We start from the raw sequence: 24,181 nt of genomic DNA, 5'->3' as shown, positions 1-24,181 counted from the left end.
TTTTAAATTGGTAAATTGTCCTCTTTTTCCCTTTGTTTTAATTTCTTTTTTTTTTCATAACATATGCAAGGAGATGAATGCTGACTTTTTTTTTTCTCTCTCTTTTATGTGTAAAAGAATTAAATAAGTTCTACAGGTCAAACTTATCAAAATTTATACATACTTTTAAGCTTAATAAACACTAACAAAAATATCCAGAGACAATTTTGTTGTTCTTTGTTTCAAATTTTATCTTGTGTGTTAACCCTGTTCATCTTAGATCTTATCTTAAGCCGTTGGTGATCTTATCAAAGGATGATCCATAAGATCCAATGAGAAAGGAAGGCGGCCAATTAAATATTATCAAAGCATTGGCAGCACAGTGACAATAAGAGAAGAGACAAGGAATATATGCCTCAACTGTGAACATATACCTCTAACTCTCTTAGTATCCTTCCTTATGTTTGTCCTCATCTTTGGAATAACCTATGTTTGAACTTGATCCATACTTACTCAACTAGGACCACATCACATGCCTCTATTTATTACTTATTTGTTTCTTTTCTTCCTTGTTCATCAAATAAAATAAAATGAATAATCAAAGTTGGGTTGGTCGGTTAGTCGACTCACTCATCGGTTTGAGTAAGCGTCAAGTGTTTGAATTCCGTCTTGTATCTGCAGTAATTTATTAGCCAATAACAAATACTTAAATAAAGTTTATTAGATTTTAGGTGAATTTGTCTTTGTAATGTTAAGCTGAAAATATAGTAGAAAAAAAAATAATAACAATAAATAATGGTGAGAATTATTTTTACAATATGTCTATTAATCTTAGGTCAAAGACATGGCCTGATTTCACATTAAATGGTAGATATAGTGATTAAGATGTAACTAATTATAGTATTACCCACCGCTCATCATAAATGGAGGTCATTCAGTTGAAGTTATTAAATGGTCATTTAAAATGGAATCAAATAATGGATCTGCATTAAACTATACAAATAAGATAAATTTTCATACCTGGTCCTAGCCTCCTAACTTGTACTTGTATCATTTAATTTTATGCACACACAACTAAGATTCTTCTATCATCATGGTATTGGTAATATTTAATCACACTAGTTGCTTCTTCATCTTACATAAGAGACCAAATATCATATTTACTCTGTTTTAAAATAACTATTTATTTGAACAAAATAGTACATTGGAAAACTGAATATATCTTAACAAAATATCTAAATAAACAACTATATCCAAGCAATTGCAATGATCATTTAGTTTGACTTCATTACCAATTACAATATTTACCTCTTTGCACTTCATTGTGCAAAAGAAAATTTTCAGTGTTAGCTAAAAACTACAAATGTGTGGATAGAAAGTTCATACAATTAACAAAAAAAGAAAAAGCAAGTTGACTTGGAAGTGGATTCAAAAGATGAATAAAAGGACCATCCATTCCATAGATCCACAAAATCACTCAACAATTTAATATTGCCATTCTTTTTTGCTAAGAACTTTGATTCTCTTGCTTCAGGGTTTGCAAATCACCACAAAGCAAGGAAGAAGAGCTCTAGGATTGAGCAAATAAAGCTCCTCAATATTTGAATAAAGACCAACTTTCCCAGCCAGAGAATCAAATCCTGTTTGGCCTGCAATCTCTTGAATGTTCTCTAGAGGCCTATGGACCCTACCAGCAATAACTCTACACACTATCAACACTTTTCTCAGTGAAGGGTCTTGATCAATTACCTCAATGGATTCAAAGGCTCTTCCACTTGTTGAAGTGGTGAAAACACCAATTCCACCCTTGAGTTCCTTCTTGGCTGAAAAACCATTTCTTATGATCCTACAAACACAGCATCTCTCAGATAAACAAAGGCTTGAAGAGCCATTGAGGCCTAAGGAACATGCAACTGTAGTTCCATAGAACCTTAAGAGTTCATTCCCATCAGCAAGGCACCTTGGATGCTTCTTTTGGAGCTTGCTTGCTTTGATCTTCACCATCTCTCTGTATTCTTCAAACCTTGCCAATGTCTTCTGCATGTTGTGCACTTTCAACACTCTCTCAATTCTACCACATTGGTTCTCTGATTTCAACCAGCTTGTCCTGCATATTATCTCCACTATTTTTCTTGAAGAATCACCTTCCACAAGTTCAGTTACTGTCAAAATTAAACCGCAAAATTTTGGTCACACAGATGAAACTTCAAAGGATGTTAAAACAATGAAGAAGTAGCAACATACTTCAAGATACTAAGAACTCATTGAATTCTGTGATTACTTTCATGTCTAAAAAATCAGGGAAAATGGGGAAGTTGCAATAGAACTAAGTGGAGAATCCCGAGAGTTTTCAAACAGAAGTTACTCTCTCCATTTCCTATTCAAAATATCTGTCAATTTCAATAAAATGGTATATTGAAAAATAAATGTATCTGGACAAATCTGAAGAAGTTAAGCTACTTAAAACTGTTCCTCACTAGGGACATTAGGTTATTAGCATATCTTGTATTGATGTGGCCAAAACACCTAGTATGAGGCTATAATTTTGTGGACATTATCCATTTGAAGATTGAAACAATGAATACAGGATAAGATTGAAAATTTACAAAAGATATCTATCAAGGGAAAAATAAATGGTTACCCTACCAGCATGCTTGGAGAGATGATGAGCTTCAGCAGCATCCCATTTGGTGAATTGCTCTCCACATTTGTGACAAGTAACAGTGCAAGCCCCATTGGAATCTGTCTCAAGAGACAATCTATTGCTTGAATGATGAAATCCAGCACCACCACCACCACCACCATGGAAGCCAGACCCTTCTTTATTACTATCTCCTAAAAGGAAAGGAGATTTCCTTGGTGGGGTGGTTGAAGGCCTAAAGGAAGGGTTAAAGTAGTGCATTGTAGGGTGCCCTCCAGGTCCAGGGGTACCAGGCCTTAAAGTTCCAACAAAGGTTGAATTTTCACTACCAAGAGCACCACCATTGTTGTTATTACCATTGTTACCAACAGTTCCAAGCCCTTCATGGAAGCCTCCACCATAGCCAGTGATTTTGAGTTCACACCTTGAATTGCTCAAGATGACTTCATGTGTTATTGGGTTGAGGAACTCACTGCTACCTATGGATCTTGGGCTGCAAGTTGGTGGCTTCTCAATGTGCCTCTTGCTTCCATGGATGACATCTTTGAGATTTGCAATGGACCTTGAGCATCCTGACCTACCTGATGCCCTCTTTGTGGTTAAGATTGTGCTCAATTGCTGCTTCCTTGATTTAGGATCATGAACTTCTGATGCATCTGATTTGCAGTGTAGTGACCTCTTCAGTGAGAACCACACTGTTGGCATTATTAAATCCCTATTTGCTATTTCTATTCTATGCTGCTGCTTCAAATCTTCTTCTACCTTTTAGAACTTGGAACCTTTGTTTTCTCACCCACAAGTTCAAAACTTTTTCTAAAGTCTTCAACTTTTTAATACCCTTTTGGAATGCTCATTCCCAAAGGCTCCACAAAGCACCTTTCTACACCCTTTTATCCTACTACAGAGAGAAAAGATTTCATTCCATCATTACATTAACACCACCTGTTACTTTTCTGCTTTAAGCTTTTTAGCAAGTAACAACCCTTTTCTTCATGTTCTGAGTGAGATCAAAGTGCTAATAAGAGGAAAAAGCAGTGTTATTTTCAGAAGAAAGAAGAAAAACTCAAAAAGGTGGTTGTGGCAATTCATCAAGTACAAAATGTGCATGATGAGATAGATGAGGTGTTTAATTTTCTCTTTCTCTATTGTGAAAGGCACTTTCCTGTGCCAGCTGCTGCATCAGCACACAGAAGAGGTTTTGGCAATTTGTATAGAGTGGTGTCAGAAGAGAGAGAGAGAGAGGTACTCAAATCCATAGAACATGGATGTGAGGAAATTTATTTATTAAAAGTATTGTGTTTGGAATCTTAGGGTTCTTAATTGCTAATGACTTGGAACAACATGACAACTAACTTGGACAAACCATGTTCAGTGGCGCCATTAACTACAACAACATTACAAGCCTTATAATAATTAATAAGTATTCATTATTTAAATCCTTTCATTCAAACTGTAAAATCTGCATATTTTTTAAGTTTTCAAACTTGTATCATGTCATTAAGATACCAGGTCAGAGGACCATTTTATGACACTTGATTTTCTCTATTAAAAAAGTTTGGATTTAACTAGCTTGTTTGTAACTATACATTTTAAGAATATAATTTTTAAAATTTATAATATTGTTAATATGTATTCTTAGAATATAACTATATAAGATAACAAAATCTTAAAATTTTTAATAATTTTTATTATTGATTAAGTATTTTTTTAATTTCCATATTCAATTTTATCTCCTTAATTAATAGTTGTATAGAATTTTTTTCCTTCTTTATTTTTTAGTAAACAAAAATCAAATTCTATTATCTTTTTATTTGTGTTATAGAAAAAAAAAATTCAAAATTTGTTATCATAAAAATTCTAACATATTATCAAAATATTTATCTAAAAATTTAAATAAAAATTATATAAATATTTATATCTTTGTCAATATGTATGAAAGTTATAACCATTGTAGTTCTTCACTTCTTTGTATGCTATAGGCATGAAGGTTGAATAATGGTTGATCGTGTGATAAACCTTTCACTTTCAATCTACATGTGTTGTGTCTATGAAACTAATTAAATTATATACACATTCATTAACCAATCATATCCTTATCGTCAAAGATACACATTTTCATGTTTTCATTGTTTAATAATATTTGTTACGGCCTTTTCTTTTTTTATAAATATTTATAGTTGGATTAAACTAACGATTTCTTGCCAAGTTGGCCAAGGCATTTCGATTATCATCAAAAGAAACTACACTAGGTGGATACTATGAAAAGATTTTATAATTATTTGTATGTAAAGATGCATTTTTTTTAACGTTAGATAATAAATTGTATAATTTAATTTGATATGTTATAAAAATGTTCTTTTTTAAATATGACCAAATAAACAAAATAAATTTTTAATACAAAATTTTTCGTAAAAAGATGTTTTTAATATCTTCATTTAAATAGATGTCATTAATTTATCTTAATTTCATACTTTCATTTATGATGTCCAAACCTCAAAAATCAAAATAACCAGTCTCTCGGTAAAATTCATCAGCACTTAATTATGAAAAAAATAGAAAGAATTAATTTTTTATTAATTAATATTAGTCAATGTTTAAATTTATAATTTAAAATCTAAAGTTAAATGTTTATGATTTAAGATTTATTTAGAATTTAAAATAAATAAAATATTTTTAAAAAAGATTAACTGATATCAATTAAAAAAGTTAATCACCTAATATTGTTTCTTAATTATTTTTCCTTTCATCGTGATTGTAGATACAGTAGATGATTAAGTGACACAATTTGATTATGCATGTTATTATGAGGTACATATGACACATTATATGAATCTATCTCAAGGCTCAGAGTAAGGCCTGTATACGCAATTATGTTTAGACATACCGACATAGGTAGGCAGAGTTTTTATTTTCTTTCTTGGAGAAACATAGGATGTTGGAGTTATTTTCATCATCATCTAATAAATAATTAAAGGTCATGTTAGGAATGAATATTATTGTAATCTTATCTATAATTTTAATATAAAGTATATTTACAACCTTTTATTATATTAAAAATAGTATTATAAAAATATATAGTAAGAATTAATTTAGATTTATCTAACAATTAGCTTATATAAAGCTTTAGATAGAAAATTAAATACAAATTGGTCAGCATCTTCCATTACTAAGCTGTGTTAGTAAAATAGAAACTTCTTTTCAAGAATCCCAAAAGTCATGTTTGGTTTAGTTTTATTAAAGTTAAAACATGGATGTATAGATATTATTGTCTTATATATAAGTTTTTTTACTTTTATATTTCTTTCTTTCTTTTTATCTTATATATGGAAACTATGGTTTTGAAGTTTAAAAGCTATATGTATTCAATATTACGAAGACGGTTTTGTTAGGTAGACAATAATTTTTATAAATAATATGAATAATGAATTTTAAAATTGATCTAATAAAATAAAAAAATACTTTACTCTAAATTATTTTATAAATTTTAATATTAGGATAATCATCTGTACAGAATTAAATATCTAATTATTATTAATTATGTATAAATAAATTAAATCAAAAGAAATAATCATCTTATTAAAAATAATAAAACTAATTATTTATATATCTATTGAATTGAACATTCAACATATTCATTATTCACATTGTTAATATTCTCATTATTGACTATCTGTACTTTTCATAGGAAGAATCATTACATGAAAGCATAATTCATTTTTTCCCCATCTTGTCCTTTATTTCTTTATCACTATTAGCATGTGAACTTTGATGAATGATAAGTAGTAAAATCCTCTATTTATTAATTATTTACCACACACCAAAAAAAAAGGGAAGAAAACGCTCTGATCAATTTCCAAGCATGTGCCAATCATAGCCGAAGACAAATTATTGACCTGCACTAACAAAAACCAGAGTTCCACTTATTTGTCTAAGAGGATTATCTTGATTGTAATTTAGTATAATGAACACGGTTAGGCCAGCAAATCTTTTATTTTTGGACTAGCAAATAACTAGTATTAGTTATAACGTATAGACATTGGCACGAATATAGAACACGACACGATATAAGATACATTGATACATAAATTTTAAAATCTTACATGATAGAAAAATATGTATACATATAAAATATAAAATATTTTTTAGATAAATTATAATGATATTTTAATATTTTATTGATATTAAAATATAAATTAAAATTCATAATTATTTTTAATATCTTATTTTAATTATATCAAGTATTTAAAATGTTTTTTATTTTAATAAATAATAGTATATATTATATCTAAATTTATTTTAAGAATATACGTTAAGAATAAGACTGGATACACTAACACGTGATGGTATTTAGGTGTGTCCAAGCGTGTGTCCAGAAATTTTTTTTATTTTTTATTAAGACATGGTTAGACACAATAGACACGCGTGTCGGACGAGTGTCGGTGAGTGTCTTATTCAAAATGTGTCCGACACGCGGACACAATAACTCAACGAAATATCCGTATTTCATAGAGTATTAGTATTTTTTTACACTAAATAAAAGAAAACGCCTAAATATATATAGAAATTAGAGAGCATGCTTTTTATCACATGCTCTTTTTCTTCTTAAAAATTCCACTCTTTCTCTACATTCTTAGCTTCTTGTAGCGCGTCTTTTTTTTTTTTTTACTCTCAACTCTGATGACCACTCTCAACACGAATTAACCTTCTTGAACTCACTGTCCATCGTTAGTAAAGTCTTCAATAGCAGCGGCATTACTCTCTGCGACAGCATTTCTCAACTCTCTATATATTTGTCTTCGTTTTTTCTGATACATTGTGCTTCTGTAAGATTAAAATTTGTATTATTGAAAAATTTTAATATGAAGGTTAATTAGTTTTGATTTTTGTTCATTTATCATTTTTTGCAACTCTTTGCTTTTTATTGTCCATTATTCTGTATCCATTCATAATATGCAAGAAAAAACTCATTTATAATGGTATCAAAAAATGACTCAATATTTTTTGTCTATTCATAAATATTTTTAAGCACTCTATAATAAAAATATAAATTTATTATGTACATTAAATTTAAACTCTATTATGAAAAATATAAACAGCATGCTTTGCGAGTTTAAAAATTCATAATCATAATCATAATCATCATTGTGTTCATTGATGCAACATGAAAATCATAAAATTAGAAGAGGAAGAAACTGCTTATTTCAATATTCTGTTCTTCTAACACTGATTCCACCATTGACATGGAGCGAGAGAGTGAAATTCTGAGTTGTTCTATAGCTGAGAAGGAGTGAGCGACAGAGAAAAATTTTTTATACAAGAGTAAAAAAGTCATCAACTGGTGAGAGCATCACATCCTCCATCAATCGAGACCTTCATTCTTATCTTAAAAGAGTGCAAAGTACAACGACACTGATTAAAAATCGAACAAGTCAAGTAGAGAAGCCGCGATCTTAAAGAAGTGAAACTTCATAATCTTTGTCAACGGAACTGCGAGTACAGAGCCATGCTAATCATTGTCGAAAAGTCTAGAAGTTGAGATATCCGCCTAATTTTTTAGAGTCTGAGAGAGATCCGTTTGTATTAGTGTATCGTATCTTTTTAAACGCGTGAAAAATTTTGTATTATAATGGTATAAAAATACTTGCTGGCTGAATAATGATGATTAGGTTTTTATATATTTGTTGGTCCTAAGATTTTCTGTAGTATAATTGTTCCAATAATTTGTTATTAATCTTCAATAAATATGTGGACCCCAAGCAATTTCATCCTCGGCTAACAAGGATTGTGCTAGCTTAATTAAAATAAATTTGAGTTTAAATTTTTGACATTAAATTATGTTAAAATTAGATAAGAGAAAAAATTTGTCGCCTACTATGTGGCTCGCGAATAATAATTACTTTGAATAAAAAAAAATAGTAATTTTGAAAATAAAATAACCATATGGACCCATAGTTCGACAAGCAGACACATGATTTATTTGATCCGTGACAATGTATGTACATATATACATGTCTCTGAGGGAACTCATTTAAATATTCTCCATAACCCTGGATTTTCTCCTCTTCCATGTCTGCAATTTCTACATCAAAATAAGGTGCTTTCAGATCTCAAAACACTTGAAGCACTTTCACGTATAAGAAGGAGTAATGTATGGAATTCCAAAAGCAGCTTTAACTAAAGATTATATTAGTTTTAACAAAATTCTTTAATTTTTTAATTAATCAATTAGCTTGTTCTCAAACTAGTCCATCCCATCACAAAGCATTAACAAAGGGTCTTATTTTTTTCATATATTATGTAAATTATTTTATTACTTTTGCTTAATGCAAATATATATATATCGTGTGTCACGTTTCTAGGGAGCCCACATGATAGGAAAGTGCATAAATAAAAAAATTATAGCTAAGCCTAAAAGTCGTCTTTAACTTAAAAAAAAAAAACTATTTTTGTTTTAAATTTCTTTCACTTAAAAAGAAAATCGAAATGTGATGGTACCTAATTGCTTCATGCACTATGTTGGGTGAGAAATTGACTAGACCTTAGTTTGTTGTTTCATCCAAAATTGGAAATTACAAACCGTATATATATATGAATCATAGTTTTAACCCCCACCATTTTTTGGTCTCTTTTTGCATGTGCATATCAAGTTAACTTTATCTTCCACGCCCAAAATTTGGGGATTAAATTTTTGGAATGACGGTAATTATGGACCTAGAATTCAACATGAACAAAGTAGTGTGTTGTCTAGGAAAAAGGAAATAATGAGAAGTCATGATTGCATTACAATGATGATAGAGAAGTATGTGACTAGAGGGTCCTATAAATTCATCAGTTCATGCACTTCATCCCAAGAATCTAACTTTTATTAGGAGAGGCACTACCGCCGCTAAAAAAAATTAAAATATTGATTAATTTTAAAAGATTTTTTTATCAGTAATTAATTTAAATATATTGAATTTTTATTAGAGAAAAATGTATGCATTTATTATTATTATTATTATTGGAGTATCGTTCTTCCAGCTTTTTCAACAACTTTAATGATCATCAAATTACTCTATACTATACTAGTGTGGGTTAATGAATCATTAAGCATAAAATTTAATACAACAATAAGTTTTAGGGTGCATTTCGATTGTCTTTTAATGAAGGTTTCTTTTACTTAAAAAAATATATTTAACATTTAGATAGATAATTATCTAAGAAATAATATTTTTAAATATTAAAAAATGTTTTTATGTTTCTTTAAGCTCTTTATCATTAGCTTAAAAAAATGAGAGCTAAATTTATTATTTTAATGTAAATGTCCTTTTTAATAAAATCCAATTCAAACACTTTAAAATTATTAAAGAAGTGCTTTTTTGAGGGGAAAAAAAAGATCTTTTTGCTCTAGAAACGAATCATTCATATAGTATGTACTTTTCTTTTCTTTTGTATATTTACTATTATGTATATACTATATAATTCGCAAATTTTATTTTTCACTTTTGTATCCTAAAAGAATGTCTTTAGCTTTCTATTTATCAAAAGTATCAGTAATAGCATCAAGTTGCAACTCCCAACAAAAAAAACAAAGAGGGAGAGAAGAATTATACAGTATGTAACTAATAAAATGACTACTAATATTCAATCAAATAATAAAATAACCAAAATCACAAAAGTATATTGACTTTGGTGTATGTGTAATGTGACTATGTCTATGTGAGTCATTGCTTGAGGGAGGGGTAATTAGTGGTGTGGTTGATAACTTTTTCTCTTTGTCCTCGTGCTGCCCTGTGTATTGCATTGGAGACAAAACATGTCAAAGGAACTACTATTTAGCAAGAAAGAAAGAAAGAAAATCTATGAGAGAGTGCAAATAAAAGAAGACAAAGATTTCAGTTTAGATTTTTAGGCCATGATTAAACAAGTGGAAAGATATGAATTCAATTCGATATCTATGCAACTCTTACAATGTGTCAGCTTGTGATTTTGACGGGTGTTACCTGCCACTGCCATACCTTTACCTTTATTCAATTCAATTCATTTCATTGAATTAATGCAATCAAACTCGATCCTCTTGTTTACAAATTCCAATAGGATTATACCATAATTTTATTTTTGGGTGTTATATCTACTTTTCTAATAAATATATTTTACCGTGTAAAAACAAGCATTCATAATTTATTATAAATGGAAATAAACACACATAATTTACAAGCAGAGCAAGGCACACCATTATTATTATTACAAAGAGTATATATATATAATGAAGGCTATGTTTGAAAAGAAGATTGTGCATCAAATTTCTCTCAATTTTATATAAAAATAAAATAAAATAAACAAAAACTTACTTTTGTATTTTTTTTTTAAATTTGGATCTTCTAAATTTTGAATTTTTATTTTAGAGAGTAAAGTATAATATCACTTTTGAATAATTTCTGTCTCATATTTTGTCTTGGTCTTACTTATAAAATAAATGATAAGAGATCACACTTTATTCTCTAAAATAAAATTCAAAATTTAGATGATCCAAAAAAAATTTTTTTTTGGTAAAAAATCCCTACTTTTGCATGACTCGGAAATTTAATATCCCTTATGATTTTGGGCCAGTTTTATTAAAATTCGAACCCAAATTGCAAAGTGTGGAAGTAAAATAAGCCCATGTTTGGTCAGCAATGGTTACTGCTTTGGAAGTTCCATGAACAAAAAAACAAAACCTATAGCTTTGGAAGTTATGGTCCAAACTCCAAAGCCGAAAATTGCTTTTACAGTTTTGCTTAATAGTAATAGTACTGATAAAATATAAGAAGTAAGAAATGAATGAAATCATAGTGAACAAATATAGTATGGTGCATGAAGAATGATAAAAGAATTGTAGAAACGAAGTGAAACTAACTTGGTTTGCTAATGCTGATTCAGCAGGATTGTTGTTATTTTGAAGCTCATCCAACAAAACCAACGTCTGATGCCTGATGAAATTCAGCTGAGCCAAGTAATTCTGCATCTCCTGAATCTGCAGATTCTTCCACTTATCATCCCACCTCTGCACCGCACTCTCCCCAAGGCGCCCCACCGCACTCTGCACCGCACTCTCCGACACCACCGGTATCCTCCCTACTCCGCTCCCGAACCTGAACGTCCCTATCAAGAACGGACACCTACATACATACGCTCCCACAAATACGTATTATTATACGGAACCAAAAGAATCAAATTCCCAAATTAAAAAGCTTATTAAATGTACCTATACAAAAGATCATTATCCTCTTGATGTTTATCTTTTTCTTTTTCTTTGACTTGTTCTTCTTCAGTCGGTCCCATGGCTTCATCTTGATCTTGATTACTTTCATTATCACTGATATCGTTAAAATCATGGTCTGATTCTTCTGGTTCTTCGACTTCGAAGCCCATCTCGAAGCTTCTGGTACCCCAAATCCTGTTGCCGAGATCGAAGGCATCTTGATCATGAGGCTGATCCAAGACCTCAAGCTTCCTGCAAAGCTTGATGACTCTCTTCATATACTTGTTTTGGTACTTGTCATGAAGAGCGTTGAACTCGTCCACAGTCATGGTTTTCATATATTTGATGCAGAAATCAACTTTGTTGGACAGTGAGGTGTAAGGATAGACCTTGTTTGTGTAGAAGAACTCCAGCATGGAACGCAAGAAGAAAATCTCTCTTTGATCTTCATCTCCATTATTGTTTGCTTTTTCTTTTCCTTTTTCTTTTCCTTCTTCTTCTTCGTCTATGGTTGAGGAAGCAGAGTTTCCGAAGAGCTTTAGTTCATCGCTTAGGGTTTCTGCTGCTTTTGAGAAATGTTCGTAGAGTGGATACTGAAATGGTTTTGATTGGTTCATGGCGCCGCCGGTGATTGACATGATTGTGAAGAGAAGAAAGAGGAGAAAATGTGAATGAAGAACAGAACGGGTTCTTGAAGATGCAGATACAAGCTTCTAACAACAAAGCTTTTTTGTTTCTGTTTTATAAATGAAAAATGAGGGTATTTTTGTCATTTTCCGAGTCTCATAACTGATTAACTGATCACTGTACAACGGAACGTAACTAACAAGTTTCGCGCCATTTTTTCTTTTTAAAAAATATACTTTAATAAGGAATTCAAAATAATATATTACTTGTTTTGGATAAAAAATAAAACAAAATAAGTCCAAAAGCGGAAAAAAAAGTGATGGATAAAATAACATACTATATTACTTGTTTTTAAGAAAATGAATTAAATAAATGGCCTCAACTAAAATAAAATTCACAAATTTATCATTCAATTGCTAAAATGTTAGTTTTAATTGTAACCAATGTTAACTTATGTTTAATATCTTAAATTATATTTCATCATATATAATCTATTTATAATAAACATAATACAGTTTGTTACTTATGTAACTAGAAACTAAAATTTTTTAATATCAAATAATATAATTTTTTCATACTCACCTAGATCATAAATTTGAATCTCAATTTTATCTTTGGTTAAAAAAATCTTGAACAAATAGGATTCTTTATGGTCCTCAAATAAGTAGGTATCCATGCCTTAATATATGAATCAAAGCGGACAGATATATATGATTCAAATCACACTAATAAAAGGCATCAAATTTGCGGTAGCCCCAATTGAACAATGCTATGTTGCCTCTTTGATGAAAAAAATTATATTAGGCAGAATAAAGAAACCGAGGGGAAAAATATACAATTATACAAACAAGAAAGACCCTACATCACTACTAATTAAAGGAGACGTGGCTTTTTTCTTTGGTTAACTATGAACTAATCCCAATAGGGTCAACAAAGGATGATATAGCTAAAACAAAAAATACCACTTTTGTATTCAACTTGAATCTATGGACTGTCATCGTCCGAACTAAAGTCACCCGTCCTTTCTGCAACTACCGGAAGTCGGTTGCGAAAAATAGGAGGAGGCGGAGGAGCAGCGCCTGTCTCTGTTGAAGTTTTCGAACTACCACTCTCCTGTTTTTCATTATTATTATTTGATGCCGGTGCCGCCGGTGGTGCTGCCTGTGCTTGTGCCTGTGCGGCTGCTGCCGGTGGTGGTTTCTTTGGTATAGTCTTTATTTCTTTGCAAACCTTATCCAACATTAGCAAGAAATCACGCACTATCGGAAACAACCTCAAGCCTTCATCCTTGCCAGAATTGCCATGAAAGTAGTCACCTGTGCTCTTTATCAATGCCATGATCTTCTTCTCTTCTCGGAGCAAGTTGGCGACGCCCTCTTCCGCACTCTCCACAAAGCTCTTGGTGACTTCGTAGTAGCCCTGGTCATCCTCCAGGGTCTTAAGTTCCGTGTTTACAAATTCTCTGGCCTTTATAAGACCGTGGCCGAGTCTGGCCGTCGTAGATATCAAACCGTCCACATCCAGAGCCGCTGCTTTCTTGACATTCTCAAGCTCACTACTCAGACGGGACACCACGTTAAGGCCGAGGTCCCGGTACTGGTCTTCGTTCTCTAAGTTGACATCTTCTAGAAGGTCGTCGGTTTTTATGCTCGAAAAGCTTAGGCTCTCTTTTGACATTCTCATTGCTCTTATTCCCTCTGTTCTAATTATTTCTTGTACCACAAAGTGAAGAAGCGTGGTTTTCCCGTCTACACCTTTCACATCAGAGAGCTTCAGCAGCGTGTCAAGTTTGAAAGCTTGCGCGCCGCCTCGGAATGTTCCATCGTTCATCCTGTTTCCTGTTTTCAACACCGCTTCTAGAAGCTTCAGGAATAGCCTGCTGCTTTTTAGTTCCTCACATGCAACCTAGTGTGGTATCGTATCAAATATCGTAATTGATATTTTTTAAATATAAAAATAATATATATTACCTCCAAAACTCCAAAAGAATCTCTAGTAGTAATGAGTTCATCCGAGAGAGTGCACATGTAATGTAGTGTTTCGATTCGTTTGAAGGCAAATGGAATGTCGACAATGGCTTTCAAGAATCGGTCAGCGGGTCCAAGCATGTGTAGGTCCCCTGTGAAGAGTCTGAGCTTTAGTTCTTCCTCTTGACTTGGTGCCATCTTCAACAAAGTGTTTAAGAATTCTGGGGGTATTTCATTCCCTATCACCAACACAAATTTATAAGAATTCATGCAAGTAAAATATATAATTGAATGAGGAAGAAAAAATCACCTTCAAGGAGTGCATCACGAACTTCTTCTAATGTTACATTCAACGCTTTCAACAGAATTGATAAATTCTGTGCTTTCTTTGGTTCAATGATCTGAATATATTGAGGAGTTTGTTCACGAGATTCTTTCTTCATTCCGGGTTTAGATTTTTCTTGAGCGGCATTATATCCAAAAAGCGACTCCATCATTTCTTCATTGAACCTGTCAAAACCACACCATTCAACTCAACTCAAATGTAGTGGCAACAAGAAAGCAAGAAGCAAAACTGAAAGAAACTCAAAACTTACTGGAAGGATCCTGCTTTGAGCTGATTCCAAACCATAGCCTGATCTGAGTTTGCTTGAACCTTATCCCAGAAGAAAGGCTTAAGTTTTGGCTTAGGAACACCTCCAGGACCTTCGGGTCCTCGTCCTGGGGGCCTAGCCTTCCCGCCAATTGCACCTTTCAGAGGAGGCGGTCCAGGAGGTCGTGGACCACCTCCTCCCTTAGGTGCTGGTGGGGGAGGAGGGCATGGGCCTGGGCCTTTTGCACCTGGTGGAGGGGGAGGTGGAGGGCCTTTTCCACCTGGTGGTGGAGGAGGTGGAGGCCCACCACCACCTCTACTCGGTGGCGGTGCAGGAGGAGGTGGAGCATTACTCGGCTTTGGCGGTGGTGGAGGAGGAGGAGCATCAGCAGCAGGAGGAGGCAGAAGAGGAGGATTATTTTCATCAGCGGAAGGAGGAGGAATTGATGGGTCGGAGGGAGGATTTGGCCTTCCAGGAGGAGGTTTCAAAGGTAACGGTGGTCCAACCCTGCCGGGAGGAGGTTTCAAGTCCATTGACGGTCTTGCCGAAGCGGCAGCAGAAGCATCAGCTCCTCCTAATCCTACTGAACTTATTTCATACGGTCCTGCTAATCGCATTGAATATATTTCATGCGCTAAGTTTTTATTTTTATTGTCATCAAATAAAATTTTACTTGACATAAGAGTCTCAATGCTGTCTTCTTTTTTCATTGACTCCTGCGGAGGATTTCTACTGTTAAAGGACCCTGCATTAGAGCGAGAGAGATTAGAAAATTCTATTATATTTAAAATATATTTTTATAAATATGATAAATTTGAAGAAGTAGATACCATTGGAGTAGTCAGTCCTACACAAGCTGAGAAGAGGTTTCTCATCAGTTTGATCAACAGTTGCTCTGCTACATCTACAACAAAATATGAAAACAAACGCTGCAATTCCAAATGATGACACTGCAGTTATACCTACGATAACAAACACATTTTGTTCGCTTCCACTCTCTTTTGGAGCAGTGTTTTCCGTTTTAGTTTTAGTTTGCACCGATTCATCTCCAACATCTTCTGCTCTTGACACATCTTGGAGCAAAACATGACCCAAGTTTCTTCTGGAAGACAGTAATCTCACATAACTTGCATGCAAACTGTTCTTTGAGACATGGATTAGGGGATTGTGTCTTCTCAAGCAATCAATGAAACCTTCCCTCAATTGCGGTTGGCAATTGTTAATCACATTTTCAATGTTTCTTTGAACTATTATTCCTCTTTCTAAACTGATTTCATTCGTGTTACTTGGTGATTGTATGGGGCATGAATCAACATCTTCAATTTTAATCAAATCCTCCCAGCAAGTAGTCCATAATAACTCTGCCTGCATTCATGAACACTATAACCAGTTTTAGAGCCCATCTAATTGTTAAGAAAAAAACAAGTAATAATTATTAATAAGTATACTCTTTTTGAATTTATTTCTGATGTTCTTGTATTATGCTAATTTTTTTAGAGGTTAAAATATTGAATGGACTTGAACCGAAGGAAAATCAAATAATTAGTGAAGTGAGTCTCACCGTATCTTTATCAAAAATTTCAGATTTAGGATCAAATAGTTGGATAAGGAGTTCTTCTTGTGCTTCCTTCCTCTTTTCTTCAAGACTAATAATTGCTCCCACAAGATAAAGAACCAAAACAATGCAAAAGCTAGCCTTTATGACACCCATATAATAATATTGTTGGATTTTCATTCCAACCTGTGCTTGTTATGCTTCTTAATTATCTCATCAAACCCTAAAACATGCACAACAAGCACATACTTCTACATTGCCTTCATCAAAATCCCAAATGACAAAAACATGGTTCCATTTTTCACCATCCATAGCCAAACCCAATTCTTCTATTCCTTTGCATAACCCCAAATTTCACAATATAACCTCCAATGATGTAGCTTGAAATAATCAGAATTTTGGGATAAAATATGGCTGAATTTGATGAACCGGAAAAAAAATGCAAAAACAAAAAAGCCCCTTACTATTGAATTTAATGAAATTCAATAATTTAAAAATTAAAACGGAAAACCCACCAGAAATCAATTACAGACAGCTCCAAATGCATCTAAAATCTTCTGGGAACCAAAGATTCAATAAGGGTCTTCTATATATTTAGCATGTGACAAAGATCCAAGGAAATCACCTAAAAAACCACGTGATTTTGGATCAATGCAAACATTGCCTAATGTTCTTGAACGTTGTTGATGATCAAGCAATCTTGGACATGCATCCAAAGAAACAATAATAATAATAATATTTTTGTTGAGTGTAATATTAACAAAGTTGATGATGATGATGGGAAATTTCTTGGCGCCAGAACCTTTATGCGCAAAGGGCCATCGTCCCATCAATGATTCTGGATTAGGAGTTAGGACATTGGCGCCTACGTTTGGAACACTGATTTTCTCTTTAAGGTTGTTTTTCTCTCTCCTCTTTTTGTATTCTACTTTTCTTTCTTTTTTTATTTTTATTTTCTTTTTCTCTTGCTCTTTTTCCATTATTCTTTCTGGGATTTTTTTTTCCGTTTAAATTTACATCTTTCTAATTTTGTGGAGCATACATGAATCTTTATGAGCCATGTCATTGTATAAAATCAGAGATTCGCTGTTATTTTTTCTTTTCAGCAGACATATAATAATAATAATAATAAGTGTCATAAACACACTTATTAATAAAATAATAAAAATTTAATATTTATATATTTAATGCATTAAAAATATAAAATAATATAATTTTAATAATTTTTTATAGTGTTCTCTTAAGAAGAGCTATTATGGAATTGTGAGTAAGATCCTAATGTATATTATAATGGGAATAATATAGAAAGAATTGGTATACAATTTTCTTTTATAAAATACTTTCTTCATAAATAATTTATAAAAAAAAAGTTTTTTTCTATACTATTTTCAAGACTTAAACTCTAAACTTCTCAATTAAATTATAAATAACTTTTCATATTAATTAATTTTACTTTTATACAAATTTAATAATAAAAATAAATTAATAAATAAATTAGTGTTTATTCATACACTAATAATAATAATAATAATAATAATAATAATAATAATAATAATAATAATAATAATAATAATAATATCAGAAGTATTAGTTTTTTCTTTGTTAATATATTTGGGCTTAAAATTCGATATTCTAGGGCCTGAAATGTGGAATGTGAGATAGATTCTCTGTCTCTTTGGGCGATGTACTTTGAGATAAAGTGAACAGCCAATAATTAATTAGTAACAGGCCCAAATCATTTGTTTCCGATGTTGGAATATTTTCTTTATAGCAAACTTACAACGGTCCATGCAATCATCCTAGCATCAATATACTAATTACTTTTTCATTTTTTTGTGACTATTTTACTTTTTCATTACCCCCTCCTCAAAAAAAAAAAAAAAAAAAAAAAAACACTTTACCATAAAAAACGTTGTATCACACCAATGACATCTGTCTCCTTTTCTCCCTGTATAGAAAGTCTTGGAGTTAAACATAAATACAAAACAATGTATTTCACTGCAGAAACTTTCTTGGTTTCGTCCACTCAAAAAATAAAAGTTAGTAGAATAAAAAAAAAAAAACTTGTATATGTTATTTTTAATTTCAATACATTGACAATAAACTTCCTACCATAAAATACATATCAAACGCACTCCAAAGTGACTTTGCTACTCCAATTCCATTGGCTTGGAATTCAAACGTCCATGAAGTAGATACCGAACATCCCTTATTCCCTTTCCCATATAATATGAGATGCTTCCTAATGCTAAAATGTTATAAATAATAAACAATAATGCCCTAAGGCTTCATCAGCTATCTCCTTTCTCTAGCACTCAAATAGCTCAATGCCCTTCATTCTTACCAAATAAAGTTATATTATATATATTAGAAATATGCTCTTTTAGATTGACAATAATATGCATCAAAGATAATGGACATCCATTATCACTGGCTAGGCTTGCCATGATTCCTTTCACACCAGCTTTTTCTATTATGGTGAGGCAAATCATCAAGAATCTTCATCAAGTTAATGGATTTTAGGGTCAATGAAAAGAATAATGACAATTACACAACTACTTTATTTTGTTTCAAAGGATGGTTCAAATAAACGTCAAATTTCTCAAGAGAAGAGTGAAAAAATGAATCACTATATTTCAATAGTTTCACGTTGTGGAATTGAAATATTGAAAAGGAAACCATTGATTTTTCACGTCCTGCTGACATGTGACAAATTAAACAATGAAATATAAATCAGCTGAAAATATATAATGTCAAATTAAAAAAATTAATTATTCTATTAGTCTTAGAATTTTATTAAATTTATAATTAGATTTTTATATTTTTTAATTAAATTTTAAAAAAAATATTCAATTAATTTTAACGTTTTTAATATAAACATAAAAAATATTTGAATATAAAACTAAAAATAATTTAAGAATCTAATTAAAAAAATAAAAAATTTAATTATAAATTTAATAAAATTATAAAAACTAACAGAATAATTAAACTTAAAAAAATAAAAAGTAACTTGTGTTGTCGGTGCTCAATAATATGTGCAAAGAGTAATCTTCAACTAGAATTTCTCCTCAATAGCAAATAAACTTAAATATTTCTTGGACTTATTATATCAAAGCCTGCCCATCTTAATTAATCCATTGATTGACAAAAACTCTTGCTAAAATATGATTTAAAGTTATTATTTGTAAAAGTTTTTAAAATTTGTAGTATATGTATAATATATATTAAAAATTTAAATTTGTCATTCTTTTAGGTATTTATTATCAACTAGACCTTTATAGTTAAAACTTTATAACGAAGATTCAATTTCTAACAATTTTTTGGAAAGAAAAATATAGATAAATCATTCTTAATCAGTCAACTTTAAGTAATTATAATTAATAATTATTAATTTTATATTTTAAAAAATAAAATTTAAATAATTACTAATTAATAATTAATTAGTATAGAATAAAATTAAAAATATTTGTTGACTTATTATTGACTAGACTTTTATTAATTACCTAGCGAAATTGCTTTTAAAAATATTGATATATTTAAACTAAAAATGATAGTAATATTGTTAGAGAAACAACAACGAATCAGCCAATTTTAGCTAATATACTAAAAAAATTCATTCATTCAAAATGTTTTTGAAATTATTATTATTTTACTCTAAATCCTAAATTATATATCTTACACTAATTTTACTTTGTTAGAATTTCAAATTTTTTTTACTTAAATTTTAAATTTTTTTTAATGTTCAATTTTAAGTGATAAATGGTGGCTACAATAATGTTGATTATGGAATCTTGACTTTCAAGAATTTCTCAAATTACACAAATGTTAAGATTCAATATTTACTTTTCCTTGCATTTGCTTTATATTTTGAACACTACATAACTTTCTATGTTTTTCTCCAACAATAGTGATCCTTAACATTTTACTAAAAATTAAATGTGTTTAGAATTTAGTTGAGCTTTTTCATCTCATTCAAAATTGCAATCCACTTTTTCAAACGTTGCAACTTTTTGTTTGGTTGTTTTCCTAATCAATCCCAACTAATGTCTATTTTGACCCTAAAACCCTAATTCTGCTTTCAATTGCATCATGAGATTTTGGCAAATGCAACGCCAAATTCAAGCACATGCTAAGTTCTGATTGGTCAGCAAGTAAGTACATAAATAACTACTAAAAAAAATTTGACTATAATTGTAGTAGTAGTAACTAAATAACTAACTATAATATGCATAATAATCAAGCCATAACTTTTTCATAACTAAGGATTCTCCAATTCTGCTACAGAATCCATCTTTTGTCAAAAGATATTGACTTGATTAGCATCCTTTTCCATTTTTTCCATATCTTCAATGGTGCTATACAACCAAATTGCAATTTCTCTTTAGAAAGGAAGAAAGATCTAGAAAAAAAAAAGAAGAAAAAGAAAAATATTCTCTTTTTTAGCTTTACAGCCCTCCAAATATGCCAAAGGAATTTGTTCCTTTTTCTTTAAATTATTACTATTATTATTATCTTTATATTTTTTATTTAGATAGCTTGATTGACACTAAAAGAGAAGAAAATGCCACAAAAACCTCTCTCTTCATCAAAGAGGCTTCCTCATAGCTCATTATTCTTTTTTTCTTTTTCTTTTTCTTTTCAATGGCTAGTTCCAAGAGGCAAATTGAGGTTCAAACAGAAGATCAAACACCACATAAATGGTGCAAATCATTGGGAGAAGAGGTTTTCAAAAGATTCTTCAGCCAGGCTAATCCAACAGTGCATAAGGTTTTTGGTGATGGATCATTATTCAGTCCTATGTTGTTTGGAAAATTCTTTGATCCTTCTGATGCATTTCCTCTTTGGGAGTTTGAATCAGATGTGTTGTTGTCTCATCTTAGGAGCAACAATCAAACCTCCGTTGATTGGTCTGAGACAGATGATGGATACATAGTAAAGGCTGAAATACCAGGTAACACAAAAGAATCATGTCCTCTTTGAGTTTACTTAAAATTTCAAAAATCATAAGTCGTAAACTCAGGTTGATGATTGTTAGAGATATAGCCATTCATGTTGTCTCTTCCTATCAGCTTAAATTTTTAGAATGAGTAGTTTCATGACATGGTATCAGAACTCTATGTCCAAAAGATTTAGAGTTAGATCCTTAATGATCCTTAAAAATAAAAAAATAGCATAAGGTAAATAAAAAAAAAAAGTCTATGCAAAAATCAAACAAATTTAAAAAAAGTTGTTGCTTGGCTTAAGCTTTTAGAATGAGCGGATTTATGACAATGACGATCTAAACTTGTAAATTTTAGCCAATTTACGAGTCAGCTCAAGAGTTTGATAACTTTGCAAATTGAACATGTGTGGAACATAGTATGAAACAGAACCTAAAAGCTTATGAAACAGTTTCATCATGTAAATGAATTGAACTTAGAGGGTGAATAGAGTTTCAACATATTATTATGTAAAATCAGATTAAGTTAAATTTCATCATATCACTTAATCTTAGAGGAGATTAGCATATACTTTTACAAATAGAGATGTGTTACAATATTGTCTAATATCAGGGGAGATTAATAATTTACAAAAACAAGAACAATGGTTTATGAATGATAAGGCCTAGTTTAGTTATTACTACTTTATTAAGAATTTCTGTGACACAAGTGATTTCTGAAAAACAGGAGCAGGGAAAAGTAACAACATTCAAGTGCATGTTGATAATGGAAAAGTTGTGGAGATTAGTGGACCATGGAAGCAAAGAGAATCATCATCAAAGTCATCATCATCATCACATGACTGGAGGTGTGGCCATTGGTGGGATCATGGATTTGTAAGAAGGCTTGAGATTCCAGATGATGCTGATTTCAAGAACATTGAAGCTCACTTATACAATGACGTTTTCTTAGAGATACAAATCCCAAAGACCAAAAGGGGTACCATTGCTGATGTGGCCTAAAACCAAAGTTTCAATGCTACTAGAGTTTGTTTACAATCCTAGTAGTAACAACTTTTTATGCAAAATTGATACTTACATTTTGACATTTAACAAACTTGTTATTATAACTCTCATACTTCAATCTAATGTTACTATATCAGCAAGCTTATTCTAATGATGTAAAATATAAAAATATACACAGAAGGAAGGAAATAAAGATAAAATTGTAGTGTATATAAGAGGCACTACTTTATATCTTCTGAAAATGTTGCTGCTGTTTATATTACTTTGTTCTGATGGGAGAGTAATCCCAATATAACAATTTAGAAGATAATAATATATGGTATGTGAAGCCATGACCAATCAATCTCCAATTTTCAGAAGAACAAGAAGCAAATTTATATTCAACATACATTCATATCTGAATCAAGAGGTTGTTGAAAATATTTATTGTTAGGTGAGACTCATGACATTTGCTTACTAAACTGTAATTTTTATATTATTACATTATATTCGAGTAAATTGATTTAAAAATGTTAGAAGAAGCAGAGTGCATGCATGAAAGATTATTATCAAAATAATAATACTTGTATATAATAAGACATTAATTTCATGTGTCTAATGGTTAAAAAAGGGAAGAGGGTGTGGCATAAATAATGGACTTGCATAGTAGCATAGCCTCTCCCACCAGAGTCAAAAGGAAAATGAACATTCAACAGCCTTATTAATATTATATATGATAAGAACCGAATAAACAGATTAATTATAGGATTCATGAAGCAAGAAGTGAGTGGCATTAATTAAATGTTTGTTTCGTTTGGCACATTAATTTTGTGATCTCCATTTGTAGAATTGTGGACTTGTCACTCATGACTGAGACTACTCAACTGTCTAAAGGTGAAAAAACAATAACACCATTAGAAAATAGAAATGGAGATGCGGGGTATCGATCCCCGTACCTCTCGCATGCTAAGCGAGCGCTCTACCATCTGAGCTACATCCCCACTTTGATTATTGGTTCCTATACGTTTTTATATCAATCTAATTTTACTTAAACTTTTTTTCCCCCAAAGTTTTGAAGGCCAAAAAGAAGCGAACAAAAAACCAGACACTAAACCACAGACTAATTCTCATACATGACATTTGGAGCATCCACTAATCTGCTACACCTGTTCCCAGGCCAGCAATAGTGCAACCAAATTTATGTACTTTGTTACCATATTTAATTAGCCTAACTCACTTTTATCTCACTCTACAATGGGTAGGTTTAAATAAGTAGTTAGGCTAAACCAACTTTTTTTTTATATAATAAAGTCAACAAGTCACAAACAAGAAATGAAGAAAATAATTAATGCTATATATGGAAAATTTTTAGCCTAATGGCATTGTATATTATGGATCCAAATGATAGATTACAATGTCAATATGGAAAGTTTTATTAGGTGGATGGGCAAAGGTATACTCAATATACTTACCAAACCATAGCCTTGCAGTTATTATTCATTACACCTAACTAAAGATATTGGAAATTTGGTAGTATTGTTTTGAGAATTAAACCTCTCTATATATTTCATAAACTTAAGCAACAAGAACAGATCAGCATTGCTTAATTAACAATCTAGCAAAGCAAATTACTCATGTTGCTACTAGCTTATTACTACATTATTTTTCAGTTAAAA

At 31.1% G+C, this 24,181-nt stretch overlaps 3 protein-coding genes and 1 non-coding gene across 5 annotated transcripts; 1 reads left to right on the top strand and 3 right to left on the bottom strand.

The window, feature by feature from the left end:
* Positions 1-1,231: 1,231 nt before the first annotated feature.
* On the bottom strand, positions 1,232-4,154 carry LOC112707266 (uncharacterized). The gene is made up of 2 exons (XM_025758938.2): positions 2,626-4,154; positions 1,232-2,141 (listed from the first exon to the last, which is right to left on the bottom strand). Exons 1-2 carry the CDS (start codon positions 3,323-3,325, stop codon positions 1,510-1,512), a joined length of 1,332 nt encoding a protein of 443 aa, XP_025614723.1. The 5' UTR covers positions 3,326-4,154; the 3' UTR covers positions 1,232-1,509.
* Positions 4,155-13,248: 9,094 nt separating this feature from the next.
* LOC112707265 (uncharacterized) lies at positions 13,249-17,541 on the bottom strand. 2 transcript variants are annotated; one of them, XM_025758937.3, is made up of 7 exons: positions 17,098-17,541; positions 16,589-16,996; positions 15,858-16,392; positions 15,031-15,772; positions 14,745-14,944; positions 14,438-14,673; positions 13,249-14,372 (listed from the first exon to the last, which is right to left on the bottom strand). In XM_025758937.3, the coding sequence occupies exons 2-7, from the start codon at positions 16,760-16,762 to the stop codon at positions 13,452-13,454; spliced, it is 2,808 nt and encodes a 935-aa protein (XP_025614722.1). In that variant the 5' UTR covers positions 16,763-16,996; positions 17,098-17,541; the 3' UTR covers positions 13,249-13,451. The 2 variants fall into 2 exon arrangements, with proteins under 2 accessions (XP_025614722.1, XP_025614721.1); XM_025758936.3 differs by having other exon boundaries at positions 16,589-17,541.
* Positions 17,542-20,841: 3,300 nt separating this feature from the next.
* On the top strand, positions 20,842-22,768 carry LOC112707264 (21.7 kDa class VI heat shock protein). Its single transcript, XM_025758935.3, has 2 exons — positions 20,842-21,533; positions 22,249-22,768. The coding sequence occupies exons 1-2, from the start codon at positions 21,224-21,226 to the stop codon at positions 22,521-22,523; spliced, it is 585 nt and encodes a 194-aa protein (XP_025614720.1). The 5' UTR covers positions 20,842-21,223; the 3' UTR covers positions 22,524-22,768.
* Positions 22,769-23,433: 665 nt separating this feature from the next.
* On the bottom strand, positions 23,434-23,506 carry TRNAA-AGC (transfer RNA alanine (anticodon AGC)). Its single transcript has one exon. It is a non-coding gene; the product is annotated as a tRNA-Ala (tRNA).
* Positions 23,507-24,181: the final 675 nt, after the last annotated feature.

Source organism: Arachis hypogaea, chromosome 8 (genome assembly GCF_003086295.3).
Source record: "Arachis hypogaea cultivar Tifrunner chromosome 8, arahy.Tifrunner.gnm2.J5K5, whole genome shotgun sequence".
In the NCBI taxonomy this organism is placed as follows: domain Eukaryota; kingdom Viridiplantae; phylum Streptophyta; class Magnoliopsida; order Fabales; family Fabaceae; genus Arachis; species Arachis hypogaea.
The sequence above is the reverse complement of the archived record's forward strand: the minus strand, read 5'-3'. Positions and strand labels throughout refer to the sequence as shown.

Excerpts from the sequence above, each read along its gene's own strand:
- LOC112707264 (XM_025758935.3), top strand. The coding sequence starts at position 21,224 with ATGGCTAGTTCCAAGAGGCAAATTGAGGTTCAAACAGAAGATCAAACA. Across the intron at positions 21,534-22,248 it reads AGTAAAGGCTGAAATACCAG|GAGCAGGGAAAAGTAACAAC; the intron begins GTAACACAAAAG and ends TCTGAAAAACAG.
- LOC112707265 (XM_025758936.3), bottom strand. The coding sequence starts at position 16,762 with ATGAAAATCCAACAATATTATTATATGGGTGTCATAAAGGCTAGCTTT. Across the intron at positions 15,773-15,857 it reads TAGGACTGACTACTCCAATG|GGTCCTTTAACAGTAGAAAT; the intron begins GTATCTACTTCT and ends GCTCTAATGCAG. Across the intron at positions 14,373-14,437 it reads ATTCTTTTGGAGTTTTGGAG|GTTGCATGTGAGGAACTAAA; the intron begins GTAATATATATT and ends ATACCACACTAG.
- LOC112707266 (XM_025758938.2), bottom strand. The coding sequence starts at position 3,325 with ATGCCAACAGTGTGGTTCTCACTGAAGAGGTCACTACACTGCAAATCA. Across the intron at positions 2,142-2,625 it reads TCATCTCTCCAAGCATGCTG|TAACTGAACTTGTGGAAGGT; the intron begins GTAGGGTAACCA and ends TAATTTTGACAG.